This window comes from Anser brachyrhynchus, assembly GCF_964034855.1.
Source record: "Anser brachyrhynchus genome assembly, chromosome: 1".
NCBI classification, from domain to species: Eukaryota; Metazoa; Chordata; class Aves; order Anseriformes; family Anatidae; genus Anser; species Anser brachyrhynchus.
In genome coordinates this window covers 188495566-188512950 of record NC_137694.1, presented here as the reverse complement: position 1 = coordinate 188512950, position 17385 = coordinate 188495566, and the positions used below count along the sequence as shown (strand labels likewise).

At 36.3% G+C, this 17385-nt stretch overlaps 1 protein-coding gene across 8 annotated transcripts in view; it reads right to left on the bottom strand.

Moving 5' to 3' along the window:
• N4BP2L2 (NEDD4 binding protein 2 like 2) overlaps positions 1-17385 on the bottom strand; it is a 48628-nt gene that overhangs the window by 10632 nt on the left and 20611 nt on the right. For 6 of the 8 annotated variants that reach the window (XM_080577419.1, XM_080577418.1, XM_080577421.1 and 3 more), the window contains 2 exons: positions 16191-16334; positions 321-2104 (listed from right to left, as the gene is read on the bottom strand). In XM_080577419.1, coding sequence (XP_080433545.1) covers positions 321-2104; positions 16191-16334 — 1928 coding nt within the window. Of the gene's footprint in view, positions 1-320; positions 2105-15138; positions 16335-17385 lie in introns of those variants that run through there. The other 2 variants (XM_080577420.1, XM_080577424.1) reach the window with 2 other exon arrangements.

The window sequence follows — 17385 nt, the reverse complement described above, 5'->3', positions numbered from 1 at the left end:
ATTTTCCACTTAGTTTTGTAATCAACACATTAAAGTCTTACTCGATATGATGCATTAAAACACCAACAAGAGCTTCATGCTTTGGATTTAAATTTGCTAAGCAACTTTTACTACAGAGACTGCACATGTGAGGCCAAACCCAATGGGCCCTTGGACAGATACTGAAGATGACTTTAGGTTTAAAAAAAAAATCTCCAAAGCAGCAGTGATTCCTTTCAATAGGGTTAATATGTCTCTAATTGTTACCTGCAATGAAAATGAATATTTAATCACGCACACATATACATATATTTATATAGCAGTAGTAAGAAGAGTATTACCCAGTGGAAGACCTGGAGAACCAAAGAGCTGCACAAGTTGAAAAGCAAATCCTATTGATAAGGGAAGTCCCAGAAAGCTAGTTTTCATTTTCACATCTTCAGTATCTTCAGATGGCTCTGGATCATCTGTTCGGTGCACATTTTCAACACAGCTTTCCAATACACAAGGATCTTCTGGATATTCAAAAAGGACTTGAAGAGAAGACAAAATATCTGGTTGTTTATTTGTAACCTCTGAAGAGGCTTGTTCATTCTCACTCTTTTTTTCATCAGCCACCTGCTGTTGCCTAACAGTTCTAGCTTGCTCCTCCTCTGTCCTGGAAGCTACACAAACACTACAAGAAAATTTTGGCATAGGAGAAGATTGTCCCAAACGAATATATGAAATATCTTGTAACAGAGAATCCACACCAGGGGTGGGCATGGAACAGGGTGCCTCAGGGCCACTGTAAGGTGCAGAATATTCTGGAAACTCAAGGTTTTTTTCATGTTCCTCTCCACGGTCTTGGTTTAGAAAGCTCTTTTGCTCCACTTCTAAAACACTTTTTGAAGGACCGTCATCTTTTAACGGGACTTCCTTCCCTCGCTCTGTACTACCAGCAATCTCTCTTGGTACATTAAACTTTGGTGCCAAGTTGACAATTCTTCTGCGTCTTTTCCTCCTTGACACGACTGGTGCAGCATCATTTCTTGGAACATTTACTTCACTCGAACCGCGTGGGGAGGTGTTCCTGGATTCCCCAAGTGAACCCATGTGCATTTCACCAGCTGGAGATGCCAACAGACCATTGCTTATTACATTACCAACCTCCTCGGTTAATGGTACCTGGTGGTTTTCCTCTACCAGTCCTTCATTTGACTGATGGCAGTTTAGCTCTGTTGAACTGTTAGTATAAATCTGCTTAGGTTTCCTCACTTTTTTTTGTCTTTGTTCACCTACAGTCTCATCCTCAGACCAAGAAGAGAGAGAAACTTGTGTATCAAAGCCCTGCTGCAATTCCTCGGTAGATAAATTAATCGAAAAAAAAGCCCAGCCATTAGAGCAATTCTCTTCTGTTTTTAATGCACTTTTATTGTCTATGTTACTATCAGGCACATCGTAATTTAGTTTTGAATTGGAACACAAAGAGATTTCTCTTTTTTCACCATTTAAACATAACAGTTTAGCTTCCATGTCAGGCTTACATGTAATTCTAAGTTCGTTTTCTGTGCTCGACAGCGGACCGTTATCTTCACAGTTGCGTTTTGGTTTTTGGATGGAATTTTTATCATTGTTTATTTTTAGGGAACGGCTCTTGCAAAGATTTTCATCGTGCCTTTGATTTGTTTCCTCAAAATCAAAAGCATTTTTGGTTAGGTTTACAGTACAAAAAGGTTTTACATCTATTAGAAGTGAACTGTCACTTTCTACAGGCAACTCATTTTCTAGTGCACTGCTGGACACAGCTGAGATCTCAGGCACAGTGATAGGAGACCCTTCTTTCAAGAACCTTGCAAGTTCTTTAAGGCTTTCACGATCATCCTTCGTCTGTTCTTCACAACCTGTTACTGGATCCTCGGGACCTTCACCGAATGTAGACAAAGACTTTCTGTTCTCTTCTTCTGAATCATCCTCCTCACTTTCTGATGTTTCCTGGTCGTCTGGAATGAGATGAGTTGCTCCACCTAACTTTTTCTTCATGATTTCTGTATGATTGCCTTTCATTTTGTTGCTGCTTCTTCGCTTTTTCCTCTGCTTTGCTTTTGTCAATGGGTGCCCATGGTTCTTCTTTAAAATTATCCCCCTATGTGAAGAATAAATATATATATTTCAGCATTAAGATATTTGTGGTGTTCAGGTTGAAGGTTATATATTTTACATAATTATGATAGTCAAACACAGACTACCTGCTTTTTTAAACTGATAAAATCTCAGATAAGGGCTTTAATTTATTAAACAAACGTATACCTTACTATTCAGAACAATCTTGAACATTTTAAATATAAATAAATATAGATCCAGTTTCATCAATTTAATTTTACTAAAAGTATCAAAAATCATTGCAAGACCAAATGATATGTTTCTGGATGTCTTTATAAATTATTTTTTAGTAATAGATACTACATACTAGAGTTTTAAGAGCTACTGCTATTCTGAAATGTCATGCTGAGCAAAAAGGTACAAAGTGGAAGAACTAGTAAGCAAATTTTACCCATTAAGATTAAATAGACTACAATGAGATTAGTTGGAATTAAATTCAAAATGTACTAACCAAAGACCTGAATAATGCAAATGTACAGGGACTACAGCAATCTCTGAGACTGCTCAACATATTATGAGTAAACACACTTATTAGGAAAAAAACTATTTCTCATTTTATTTGCAACAAAATAATACAGTACAGACAAATTAAGTCAGTTGCAGGCAGTTATTTAAAATTATTTTTGTCTGAATCTCTCACCAACTTCAGCAGATAGCAGCCATAACAATGACTTTTCTGAAATTTTGGTGTTAAGTCTGTTAAGTCTGCCACCTAACCCTGAAATGAACATGAGTAAGAAAAAGCCAGTCTAGATATCTAACTTCTTCCAATGCAACCCTTAAAAGAGATCAGGTTCACAAGGCTATGTTTCATCGATTATTGTATGAATCAGGGATATGCTGCTTTTCTGCAGTTCTTAGTTCTTCTTTAATTCTTTGTTCAGAATGGTACTTCATACAACACACTAACCAAAGGAGTAGCTAGAAGAGTCACAGGGTAAAATTAGTCATTTTCTGGGCATTCATATCTAACATGAGCTGTTTTAAGTAGAGTATTCTGAAATTCTCAAGTGAGGAAAATAAAAGGGGGGTGTGGGGGTTGAGTTTGCATGCAGAAAGCCAGAGACACTGGCCAGCGACCTGGGACTTAAGGTCATCAGCAGAGACCTTACGCTACCTATCCTTACCCTTTATTCATTCTTTAATTTATTCCTTGCTAGCACCAGAGAAATTCCTTCAGAACAGCCCCACAAAGCCAACCAACCTGCCCAAATTGCTGGGTTGGAAGCAGCTCGGCAGCCTTCTAGGCCTCTGTGTAGCCACAAGGTCACTTACCAGAACTGGATTGAAAAGCCCCAGTGCCTTGATATCACTGCAAAAAGCACTGTGGGTCTCAGAAAATACCTTGTTGGAAAGCACACACATTTTATTGCCCAAAAATGGCATCCAAATGAGACATCCTTCTAACAAATGGGATCTCCTCCAAGTTGCGGTATTTAAGTCTACACGGTGCTTTCCTCTGAGTAATGAGATCTGATTTGTAAAAGGGGAAATCAGCGGATCTTCAATACAGGATGCTATGGCTTACGTGGAGATGTTTTGTTAGCCAAGATGAATTTTGCCCTGAATTTTGCTTGTGATGCATTCCCTACTCTAAAATATGCTTCCTTTAAAAAAAAAAAAAAAGAAAAAGCAAAAAAAAAAAAGCATAAGGATTGAATAGATCTTATTTGTCTATTGAATCAAATGATAGAAGAGTGAAACACAATGTTAACAAGAGAGACTATTTTCTTACATGTAATCCATCTAGTTATACTAATCACAGGACATGTCTTAAATCCTGACATTAGCTTTCTTCCTCTTGAAAGGGAGCTTTTGAAAAGTGTTTTTAGAGAGGAAGTTCTCTGAAGTTCTCTAAACCATAAAACCCCTTACCAATGAAGTACAAAATAATATCCTATTTTTAATTGTTTTGAATGGGGTGGGGAATAACACATCAGACCTGAGCACCAGTTCCAAAAGAATTCAGTGTTGTGTCTAACGGACCTTGTGCTGCCATTACCAGCCCTGCAGAAATGACCACCAGATGGCCCAGGGTAGGCTGAAATCCAGAAGTCAAGGAGTGAACTTCTCCAGTTTTGGTGTTACAGGAGCTACCCTCTTGCTCACCACCCACCTCTCCCAGCTGAGTCAGTGCTGCTGTCCGTAGAAATCAACTTTACTACAGATTCAAGCATGTTGCTGTTGCCTAACTCCTTGTATATCTGACAACCCTTTCAGGATAATCCTGACAAAACCTTTCCCAGGCTAGGATGGCACACTGAGAGGTGTTGAAGAACTCTGCAGAAATGAGAAAAGAAGTCTGAGGCCAGCACATTTACTTACTCTCCTCACCATTAATTCTGATTCAGGAAGCAAAAACTCACAGGAGAGGATTCACTTTAGGACTGCCAGAACAGCAGAAATAGATCCACCAAATAATGGGAGAAGAAAAGTGGATAATCCAGAGAAACCACCAGCTGCTATTGCACTGAAATTGTTGCGTGTCAAAATAATGATGAATGCAAACGTTGGTTCAGGCTGATGATTTAGCATACCTGGAAGTGTCATTTAATTCAACAGTAGCATTCAATAGTTCCTATTAGATACAACCACGACATTTCTATATGTTGGAAAAGTAAAATTTTTTGGGCAGTTCAGTGAAACTAGTTTTCTAAGGATTTGGATTTTCTAGAGAAAGGACAAAAACAAAAAGGGAAATGGTAGGCTCCTGAATGCAGAATAATAAACTTTATTATTCTTCCCTATTCAGGCAAATAATTTGAAGAAAATACTACCCCTACAAAACACTGTAATGCACTGTGATGGCATAGCTGAAATTTCCCTGCTTGGGGTATATCCATCCATTATGTCCTTTTGCATGTAATAAAACAAATTGTCTACTCATTTTATTTTTATCTTAGTTCTTCCTCTTTCTGTCCGCCTACATGCCCTTTTGAAGAGTTTTCCCAACTGTAAAACCATATGGCACACAGCAAAAGTTTGAGAACCAGCATGGAGATAGACTTTTCTTCTTTACAGAGGCATTTGCTAGTAACTTGTTTTAAAGCACATACAACACACTCAAGGGGGAAGAAAAAAAAAAGAAAAAAAAAGTGCAGTTTCAGTTGTTATTTACATTTTTCCATATATTATGTATTTTAAAAACATACTTATGAAATGCAACCATTTAGTAATAAACAGATCTGAAAAAATGTAATAGTATTTTTGCTGAAATAGGAATTCACAATACTTTGAAATTTCTCACCCTACCATTTAGATAATATTAAAAGCTTTTTGCTGTAACTCTATTACATGTGACTTCCAGGTTGTAATTTAATGCTCAAATTAGCACTTGCAGCCTAACTGGAGGCAGTGCTCCGATGACACTCTTTACCAGAGAAACAAACACATTTTCATGACAGCTGCCTGAGGTAGAACATGCAAAGAAAACAATTTAGACAAGTTAGCAATGCTTTTTTACTGGAAAATGGCAAAATCAGGAAAAAAAAATTTTTTTTAAAGTTCATTGTAACAAACTTCAGCTCTAGTTTAAGCTGATGTCTGCTTGATATAAAAAAAAATGTCTGCAGGCGTTCCTGTAATAACGTGTAGAGGAATTGATAATTAAAAAAGCAATTCTATATGACATTTAGCAATGAGGTACACGCTCTCTGAAAAATTTATACTATCACTAATCTCCAGAGACTCCGGAATGGATTTTCATTATCAGAGTTACAGTAAAGCTGCTCATATAAAATGGTATCTACTGGGATACACTCCACCTTTCTTACCTTACAATAATATATAACAAGTCCACAAACACTGTTGAATTAATGTCGAATGAACTCCTTGTGAGCTAACTTTACTTCAAAAACAAAGAGAAATGGTAGCTGTAACTTTGGAGTAACAACAACAAAGAGAAAAATTCATAGTGCCAGCCTTCTTAGTTGCATATCACAGAACCACTGAATGGTTTGGGTTGGAAGGGACCTTAAAGCCCACCCAGTTCCAACCCCCTGCCATGGGCAGGGACACCTCCCACCACACCAGGTTGCCCAAAGCCCCATCCAGCCTGGCATTGAGCACCTCCAGGGATGGGGCACCCACAGCTTCTCTGGGCAATACCTTGCCTTTACTTAAATGAGTGCTAAAGCTGCAGTTCCTCAAAGCCAAATAGAACATTAGTATTAGGTGATTAAGGAATTGGAAAAAAAGACATGCAAAATAACTTTGAGCCTGACACCTTAAAAAATAGCTCCTCAGCAATACAGGGCTTCTTGAAATTCCATTAGACAGATGAGCATCCAACTTAGCATTTTAAATCTGTGCTTTTCAACAAGTCACCCTTTCCTACTTTGGTCTAGACGTTGGCCGTGCACTTCCTCTGACACAAGTCCTGTGAGGAGCAGCTGAGGGCACTGGGGTTGTTTGGTCTGGAGAAGAGGAGGCTCAGGGGAGACCTCATTGCTCTCTGCAACTGCCTGAAAGGAGGTTGCAGTGAGGTGAGTGTGGGTCACTTTTCTTAGGTGACAAGTGATAGAAAGTGAGGAAATGGCCTCAAGTTGCACCAGGGGAACTCTAGATTGGATCTCTGGAAGAATTTCTTCACGGAGAGGATGATCAAGTATCAGAATGGGCTGCCCAGGGAAGTGGTGGAGTCCCCATCCCTGGAGCTATTAAGAGACATGCGGACATGATGGTTAAGGACATGGTTTAATGGTGGACCTGGTAGCATTACGGAGATGGTCGGACTCGGTAATCTTAAGAGTCTTTTCCAACTTAAATGGTTCTATGATTCTGCTACCTGTCCTACCCACCTGTCTCACCCTCTTTTTGGGTGGATTTAGCTGCCTGAGCCAGCACGGAAAAGAAAGCAAGTACTTAATTTTATTGTTGAGCTGATTCAACCCACCAAAACAAGAAGTAAAATAAGTGTCTAGCTAAGAGTAAGGATGTGGTAGGAGCAAGGTAACTCCTTTCAGCAGCAGCAGCATGTTGGGATGCCTCACAGCCCACCTTACAGAAATTTACCATACACGATTCCTAAAAAACGTTTGCACATTCCAGTGTTGTAAATTGATGCTCCCCACTCCAAACCAGTAAAGATCCTACTAACTGGATTCAATCTAAAGAAAGTCGCTACTTCATCTCCCAACAGCATTGCCAGTAGTAGTGAGAATTAATCTTTACAAAACATGCTATTTCTTCACAATGCTCAAAGAGCTACCCCAATCTTTACCACTTCTGCAGGACTGCTGTTTATACAGTTCCACACAATATATGATCAGCCATCAGATTCCTGCCATGCTGTAGTCCAGACACAAGAGGCAGTGATCTAGAGAGTACACAGACAAAAGCATACAATTGCTTTGATCACAGCATCTCTTGAGAAGCTGTCCTTTTAATCACATCCATGTGTAAGTTCACCACTTCATTTCAAAGTAAAATGAACAAACAAAAATACAACTGACCCCAAACTCCAAAAATCTCAACTGCCTGAGGTGCTAGACATAGAAATTCAGTTTTCATATGATGGTCCATTCAGTCCACAAGATGTTTTGGGTGGAGTGATTGAACTGATCCTGTCTGCCCAGTTAATGAAAACCACCACTGTCTTCTGACTGAAAGGGCCAATCTCCTCTTTTGGTTCTTTAGTCATGGAATATGTTGATCAACATTAAGGAAATCTATCCTGAATATACCCATTAACATACATGTACACACACATACGCACTGAGTATATTTCTGCCCAGTATCACACATCTGCTTCCTGAACAAGTGAAAACTCAAAAGCCACTCTCAACCTCATTTAGGTGCCACAAATATCTCACCTGACACAACCCAAAATACTAACCAGAACATAAAACAACAAAGAGACAACAGGTACCGATGGATGCTAACAGAGAAGAGACACTGTTTTTTGTTTTACTGGATTTCTCTGCAACATTAAGTAGGGCTCAACATTATAAAGCAAAAGGAGGAGAAAAAGGACCCAATGAAATACTACAAGTGATCTGAATCCATCTTAAAGGGATGCAATTTTCATTTAAGCTCCCTCTCTGAACATTTAATATGGATGCAGATGTCAACAGTGTGCACTGGAAGTACAGCACAAACCACGTTTGCAAGTCTGATAACATTTCTACAGTAACAGCCCTATTAATTGGATGATATCAGCTCAATCACAAAGACAACCTATTTGAAATTAATCCAGGCTAGAGAAATATGCTGCTTTGAGAAGTCGTTTGAAGACACATGAACTATTGTCAAATGTACACTGGTTAATAAAGTTTGGTGTAATCTGCTGTGCAGCGCTGCTCCTTAATTTATTATTGATATAAAGACATTTCTATATAAGATTTTATGGAACTCTTTCTAAAACAGGATATAAAAATCCCACTGTCCCACACAATGAGCAATCTGTGTTTTGCATTATTTTCTGGACAAACCCTAGCACTATTATACATCTGGATGTGAAGCAATTAGCTCTCACAAAATCCTAAGCACTTTCAGCAGTAGCAGAGCACACTTTAAATACAACATGCTACGAAGTTGGAGGTCCAGGTTGGAAACCATCAGCTGAAGCACACTGAGGTGAGGACTGCAACTGACCAAACATCATCCATTGCAAATGCAAAGCCCACTTGACTAACATCCAATTCACAGATATTGAAAAAACATGCACAACTATAACAGATCACCTTAAAAAATCTCAGCCTTTTTCATTCAAAATTAAAACAACGTTAGAGATTTATCGTATAGCACAAATGTATATAACCTAAGCAGTTCAAAAAATACAAGATAGTATCGAATCTGAGTGGATCCTTGATTTTAGAAGAAATAAGATCTGCATTCAGAAATTAAATTCTGTGAGCTGCCTCACAATCCATTTCACAATTCCTCTCCCTTACAATCTACTGCTTTTCAGGCATGTGCTTATGCAATTCTGCTCATGCAGCTCTGCCCAGGAAAAGGCAGATTTGCTGAGGCTCTCATGAGATCGTGAAATAAAACATGTCTTACAATGTGGTCCACAAATAAGACACTTTCCTGACCCTAATTCCTGAAAAATATCCTTACTGTGTACAAGCCACTTGAAGTAAATAAATAAAAAGCGCTATTTTTACCAAAAAAAATAGAGAAATAAGTATTGTGATGTACTGTCAGTACTTGGATACATATATAACAGCCATCAAAACCAGAATTTAGTCATAAGCAAGCACAACAAAAAGGTCTTAAAGTCAACAATCAGATTTACAGGGTGAAGCGTTGGCCTTTCTTCTTGAGGCATATTCACACAGAAAACAGATGTAAAATGAAGTTTTAAGACACAACCAAAATCAAGTTGATGAAAACCACTGGTGGGAGTGTCAGGAAGCAACAGAAGCACAATGAAAGCAGAATGGACTATTTGGAGGTATGCAATAACCTATTTTCTACTAGGGACTTTCAGTGAAAGATAATAGATTTCAGCTGTATTTAAAATAGCTTCCATCAACAAAACTGTAGCAAAGACATGTAATTAAATATCTACAGCACAGACTGTACTCCTGAGAACAAAACACAAGAAGATGCCACAAACTTCATGAGGCTAAGAGAAGAATGGATGAAGAAAAATAGATAGTATGACAAAAAGTACTACTGTCAGCAGAACAGGAAAAAATTCAAAAGGATACCTGGGGGTGGGGAAGAATTAATAATCTCACTTTTTAAATCAGCGTCAGCTTAAGCTGAGGCATTAAAAAACAAAACAAACAAAAAAAAAGAGAATAAGGTGTAGCTCTGCACACAAGTTGATAGTTCAGGGAAGGAAACAGAAGGGGGAAATGGCTCCAGAATTACAAAGCAAACTATAGCAAAAACACATAGGGTAGAGAAGATCATGCCAAATCAGAAAGGCAGAGTTTCAGAATAAGACAAAAAGGGGGGAAAGAAAAGTTGCAAGAGGAATATAATAAAGAAAACAGTAACAGCAAACATTAAGTACCCAACCTATAGCCTAGATGATAGCACCACTAAAATTTACGTCTAACTGCAGAGAGTGTTGTTATTGAGAACAGTCACAATAAGTATGAGGCTTAATCTGAGCATCTCAAATGCTGTGTGAAATATTGAGAGCTACATAACATTCAATTATAACGTGTATTTTCCCGACAGTATTGCATCTTTTTGTAAAAAACAAAATAAAAACAAATCTCAGTACTTTATCATACTGGCCTTTCACCTACTACTTTTGTGTATTGATCTTTCTCCTTTGGTATATCATATGGGCTAAGACTGATATGGGCTAAATAGTTCTTTTGATATCCTGGACACTGCTATCACTATATCCATTAAAGTAGAATGATTTATGCCAGAAAGGGCCTCTGGAGATCATATGGTCCAACATCCGCTCAAAACAATACCAACTTAGACCTTGCTACTCAGTGCCTTGCCCAGCCAAGTTTTGAATGCTCCAAGTGTGGAAAATTACACAACCTCTGGGGAAACTCTGCCTCTGTCTCACCACCCTCACAGTGGATTTTTAAGATCTAACTGTAATTTCCCACGCTGCAGCTTCTGTCTGTTGTTTCTCATCTGAGAAGAGCCTGGCTCCACCTTTATAGCCTCTGTTGAGCAGAAGCAATCTCCTCGTGAGGCTGAACAGGCCCAGTTCCTCTCAGCCTCCCCCTGGGCACCGTGTGGCCCTCGCCTCCTACTAGGAGCAGGGAGCTCAAAGCTGGGCCTTCTCAACAAACCAACCAGCCAAAAGACAAACTCATTTCATCTCTTTACAACTCACTTCCCTTCAGAGCAGTAGAAAGTTAACCCATTGTGAGATCTCTTTGCTCACAACAAAGCCTCTCCTCAAGATCTAGGACCAAAAAGGGCAGCGCTATGGACATAACTTACATTATTAGGAACAAGAAGTCATTCTAGACTGCTGGAATGAAACAAAAACATAGGATGAAACCCAAAGCTTTAACTGTGCTTTCAATATATACATATATACAATATGATTTATTCTCCGATATATAATAGTTTTTCTGCACAGCCATGAGCACAGTCTCGTAACTACAGGTTTCGCGAAGTGAAAACAGCTTTGAAGTTTTCTCAGGTATACTTCATTGAATGTTTGGAGCATGTACGAAACAGTTTGATCTATAATCTGCAAATGTAGCTCAAATATGTACGCCTGTCTTGCTCCATGTAAAGATCCAATAACTCTGCTTTTGTTTTCATGAGTCCTGGAGAGCAATGTGTTCACCTTACAGAGTGAAGCTATAAGGAAAAATGCAAAACAAGGGAAAAGTAATATGGCCCAATCCACTCCAGATCAGGCCCATGAGCCATAAGAAACTCCTCGTGTTAAGAACAAGGTGTGAGAAAGCTGTTCAGGAAGTTGTTATAGAGGTTAACAGTTATCTGTGGTAACCATAGGTTACCAAAACTGATGGGTAGAGGAATAAAAATGATCATAAGTATCATGAATGAAAAGACAGCCAAACAGGATTATATAGCCCCATAACTAATTTTTAATGATACAATAAACCCCTTAGAAATATTATGCCAAGTTATTTAACCTGTCAGCTAAGGCAGAACTTTTTAGTCTGTTAGTAATTTGAGAGATCAAACAAAATCTACTGAAGAATTAATGTTTGTTCGCTTTTAATCAGTAGTTACATAACATGTTCCGAAAATTGTGCTCAGAAGATGTTTGTCTAGTATGTTTTCAGAAATCCTACAATACTCACAAAGTTAGCATCAGGCCAATACATGAAAAGGACAAACAGGACGACCACATGATTACAAAGCAGCCACTCTTTACCAGTTTGAGGGACCTCATGAGAAAAGTTGATGCTGAATTTAAGTGACAACTTAAAAATGCAAAAATATTTAAAACCATAAAAAGGCTGCAAGTACGACTGAGAAAAAATTACTTCACAGACACAATATATGCTGACTTGGCAGAACATGATGTTACAGCAGCACGATATACCAGTAAAATACACGTTAAATGGTCAACGACAGCCTACCTGAGGAAGGAAGTAGCTCTCGATGTGGAAACAGCATTATCAGCTAAAAGGAAACTGCAAAGACCCATTCCAGATGCAATACTTTTCAAACACTAGAGAGTTTTAATCTAACAAATAACATTTCAGCAAAACCATACTGCTCTTGCTTTTATTTCAAAAGGATGAAAAGATAAAATATTGAAAAAAGGAAAAAATATTGAAAAAATGTCACTGTAGAAACAGTGAGGTGAAATATTTCCACACATTTGACTTACATGAAACAGCCAAACACTCTTAAATTCAGTATTTGATTTCAATTGTATGAACTGCATTTCAACACAATGTTGTCTTACTGCTACTTACTGGGAGGTGTAATACAGGCCTGTTTTCTTTTGTATGGAAACCCCTCAATTCTCAACATACACCCTGTTGTCTCACCCCCATGATGTACAGCAGAGAGGGAAAGAATTCCTTCCAGGAAATGTGCTTGCTAGGATGAAGCAGAAGTTCAAAACTACAGCTATCATACACAGGAATGTGAAATTACAAAAACACTTTTTTTTTTCCATAATTCACTGAAAATGAATCATACCGGTCAAAAAAAAAAAAAAAAAGCCTGACATCCTAAATTACAACATGAAAGACAGAAAATAATCATATACAAATGTTATGGGTCTCACCCCAGTTAGACAAGCCTGATCTTCAGTTATCTATTAACAGAGAAAGAAATAAATCTACCATCTCTGTAGAACATTTCAAGAGAGAGAACAAAAAAGAAAAAAACTTGGCTTTCTTTTTTAAAGAAAAAAAGCTTAAAAAATACCCTGCGTAGTAAAATAGATTAGACTGAATCTAAAAAGGACATGGACACCAGAACAGAAGACAGAATTCCTAATAGGACACCATTTAATACTTTTTTTTTTTAATGTTGTTACATTAGAACGTCTGGTGTTTTATTATTATTATTTAGATGTAAAAAAAGACAATCACTAAATCATCTGTCAAAGCTTTTAATACTTTAGGAAATAAACTAATAAAACAAGAAACACATCAGTTAGATTAAGCAATAAAACTAGAGCTCTTTCTTTTTCCTTTATAGCTATATACAATTACGTGTTGCTAACTGCTATCAAATTATGTATGTTCTGCAGACTAACTCTGATTTAAATTTCACGCTTAGAAGAGCAGGGTGGTAAAACTACAGCTAAGCATCTTAACTCTTCTGTTTAAATTTACTTACCAAATCTCACTAGCTTGAAGTATGCAACAGATACTTAGGATCTGCATTTGTAACACTATTATTTCATCATACACTATGAACTAGCAATTTACTAAAAATCAAAAACAACAGAAAACCTTAATTCTAGGTATACTGTTAGTATGTGTGACAAATTAATAGGTGTATTGCATAAATGCTATGCCAGACAGAAAAAATATCTAGAGCCCAGGTCTAACTGAAATAGGAGTTCTTACATTTCTTGTATGTACTTTTTGACAAAATAAGTCATTTTGAAATTTTTAAATTTTAATAAGTCGTTTTTGAAATTCATTACCTGTAACATGTATTTCACATCCTCTCTTTATTGCCTTTTTTTTTAAACATATAAATATTGTAGTGTAATATGCCATCATGGATGAAAAGAAATCAACTTCTCTTTCAGAAACACATATTTCTAGTTAGTAGCTTAAGCCACAGATGTGAAACCCTCACGAAAGATATATAACAAAACAAAGATCATGTGTTACACAGTAATGGCGATTTCACCTACCATGGACTTACCTTGGAATACAGCTTTATAGATTAAGCAGTTTACAGTAAGTGTTTGATACTCTGACAAGTTGCAAAGCATTCTGTTCTTGTTACATATCCCTTGGCCCATAGCAAGCCTATACTGATCAACGTGCTTCACATTATCAGAAATACTCACCATCCATCAACAATTTATTAAAAACATATATATAACACAAACATGCTGCATCCTTTTAAAACAGTCTTAATTCCTATCTACTTAAATACTAAAATTCAGTTAAAGAAAACATAAATATCAAATAAGAATATTTCTAAAAAAATCTTTCAAAAAAACTGAAGACAGAGGGTACCAAAAGATATAATGCCAAATTTCAATAATCACCTTTTTTGTCATATCTTAGCACACCGCCTGAATATCACACATAATAAATTTTATCACTTTATTATGACTTAAAGTCATAATAATTATGATCTTGTGAGTAAATAAAATGAGTCTCTCTAAAACCTTTTTATCTTCCTCTCTGTTGAAATGTAATTTACATTTAAATATAAAAACTTCAGGATAATTGAAGTATTACTGACCATTGACAATGATTTCCATGATTCTCCTGAGACATGGAAAAAGATGACTATGAAAACTAAAATACAGTAAACGCAATTGGTATGAATAATATACAACAAGGTAAGATCATTAATATAATTGGAAAGCTGCTTCTTTTTAATACATAAACAGTAGTTCAATATATTAAGAAACTGTGCACTATTTGAAATAGATTATTTTTCAAATAATTAAAACATTACTGAAATGTGAAACTGCATACTTCGACTCTTACAGTTTAAAAAATCTTTTATGAAAATGTTATTCTAGATATACATTAAATTGTACAAATGTAGACACACAGTAGTTGTATAAAACCACAGAAAGATAATTCATTATATACCCAGATTTTTATGTTACTCAAGACTTAAAAGATGAAGCAATTTTTAGGGCCCACCACAGAAACTCCCAATAAGTTAAAAAAAAAAAAATCATGCTGGCTTCAGAATTTTCAAAATTCTGATGACTATTGCACCATTATAATAGTAATAATAATAATAACTTTAGTTATGTTTTCACATTCTCAACAAGCCTTCCTATTCAAGACTTACTCATTTAGTGTTTAAGGATGTCAAACATAGTTAGACCTGAAGATAGGTTATTTCAGCTAACAGGTTACTAGCAATGCTCATCTGAATAAAAATCACAAAAGCTTGAAAACAAAAACTGTTGCATTGAACTACTAAAACAACTTCGAAGACAAACGTATTTTATTAATACAGCAAGCAGTTAGAAAGCAAGCGAAGTCAAAACTTATGAATTCATCAGGTTTTAAGCGAAAAAGGATAAAAATTAGTCAATCTCCATGCTGTCTCATTCGTTGTTATGCGCTGAATAACAGATCACATTGCCTGTGCCAAAATTAAGAATGTAACATGGTTTTACAGAACTATCTCCAGTATTTGTATTGAATTGATACTTCCAAGTACTTAATTTTTATCCTAGATGAAAGAAATTGCCTTAGAAAGAGCAACGAAACTGGCATTTGTAGTGAGAACATTTAGTTTAAGTACAAAAAGAGTTGGTGGTGCACAGACACAATCATACTCTACATGCTGCTACCACTGAGAATGAATAAATAAATTAAAGAATTGAGGTTACAGAGTTTAAGGCTGGTGAACACTGTATTAACAGAACGCTGCTTCAGCTGAGATGAGCTTCTGAGACAAAAAGCCAGAAAATACATGCCAATAGCTTGCCAATTGTCAATATATACCAATTAAAACAAAAGGACAATCCAAGACATAAGTGTTTTCAAAAAGATCTCATAAAAGATAAAGAGTCTCAATTAGAATCATTAAAATCAACTACTACATAAATAAGCTCTTCTTCTGGGCTTTAATTCTGTTTTAAAAGGTATCTAATAGGACCTCCTTAAAAAAACTGTTCAACAGTTACTTGTTATATGAAAACATCATGTCTTAAGTTTAGGAAGGAAGACTGCTATACCTCATACTATATCAAATATTTTACTGAAATCAAAGTTATTACAACTGTAATAAATATATATATTTTTAAAACATTTAATTTACAATTTTATTTACATGCAAGTCCATTAAAGGAACAACCTCCAGAAGGGAACGGTCTTGAAACAGGCCTATTTAAAACAGAAAATCCACTACTTTATTGGAGGTGATGATGTGTTTTAGAAGGGCAAGTAACAGATTTTTATAACTGACTGCAACTGTGTTATCGGCTACTGGAAATAGTGAAAGAATTCCATGAGTCTGTATTGCCTCCCCACCTATGTCTTCGCTGCAGAGGTGGCCTCTGTGTGTGTTTGTGAGGAGGTGCAACTGAATTCATGACAATAGGTATGGATATTTGATATTCGTATCGTTCCAACATCTGAGCAATCTTCTCACGAGTGACCCCATGTTTATTCCTCCTACAAAAATAAAAACTTGAATAAATTGTCTGGTATGTTTATGTTTACAGTCTTTAAAAAAAAAAACTAATTTCACATTTTTTTGTTCTTGCTTTTCATATCTATAAAAAACAGTTGTATTTTCCTGCATTACTTAGCAGTAAGCCTTAGATAACTGAAAAACATACATTCAACTAAGTCAAGTGATTGCATACATTTTTAAACTAAAATGCTGTGACATTTGAAATTTCAATTTCATTACACTGTATTCTCATTCTCCTAATATTCAACGTGTTTTTTTTTTTTTTAACAATTCAACACTGAATATATTAAACAACAGAAAACAATTACAGCCTTTCTTCTTCATACAGAAATGTGATGTTATTCACCAGGAAAACATACATAAATAATTCTAGAAAGACTTTATTTTGTTTATTCATCGAATTTTGCATTGTATACTAGCTAATAGGTAGAAGGAATAATGTGTTATAGACTATTACTTATGAAAGCAATGTTCAAAGAAACAAAAAGAAATGGAACTACATGGTATCAAGACTTAATGACAGAGTATTTCTCATCAATAAATCTCTATATAAAATGAGGAAAAATTTTAGTTTTGAACTAGCACTGCATGCTCATGATACTTTATCTAGTAGTTTTTACCAATTCTTGAGAAAAAATTAGAAATATACTCAAAAAAGACACAGAAGGGAAGGGAAGAGCAGCCAAAAAACTTGTCATTGCAGTATTCAGCGAACAGCTGCTGCTTTCAGTGAGCACTTGGCCCATTAAGAACCTGAGATACTACATTGCAATGCATCTATCTCCTCAGTATCTATGGAATAGCACCTTAAAATCCACATTAGCAGAATTTCAATCCCTGCTAAAAAGAAAACCACAAGGCTCAAGCACAAACTAAATGTCAGCGAATTACCAGCACTGTAACAGAACTGAATCTAAAAGAATAGACACAGAATGTAAATGGAATCTTTTTATAAAGTAGTCAAGAATTTACCATAACCCACTATATTCTTATCACCAAGAAACCTTGTCGAAGATGAATAATTTCCAA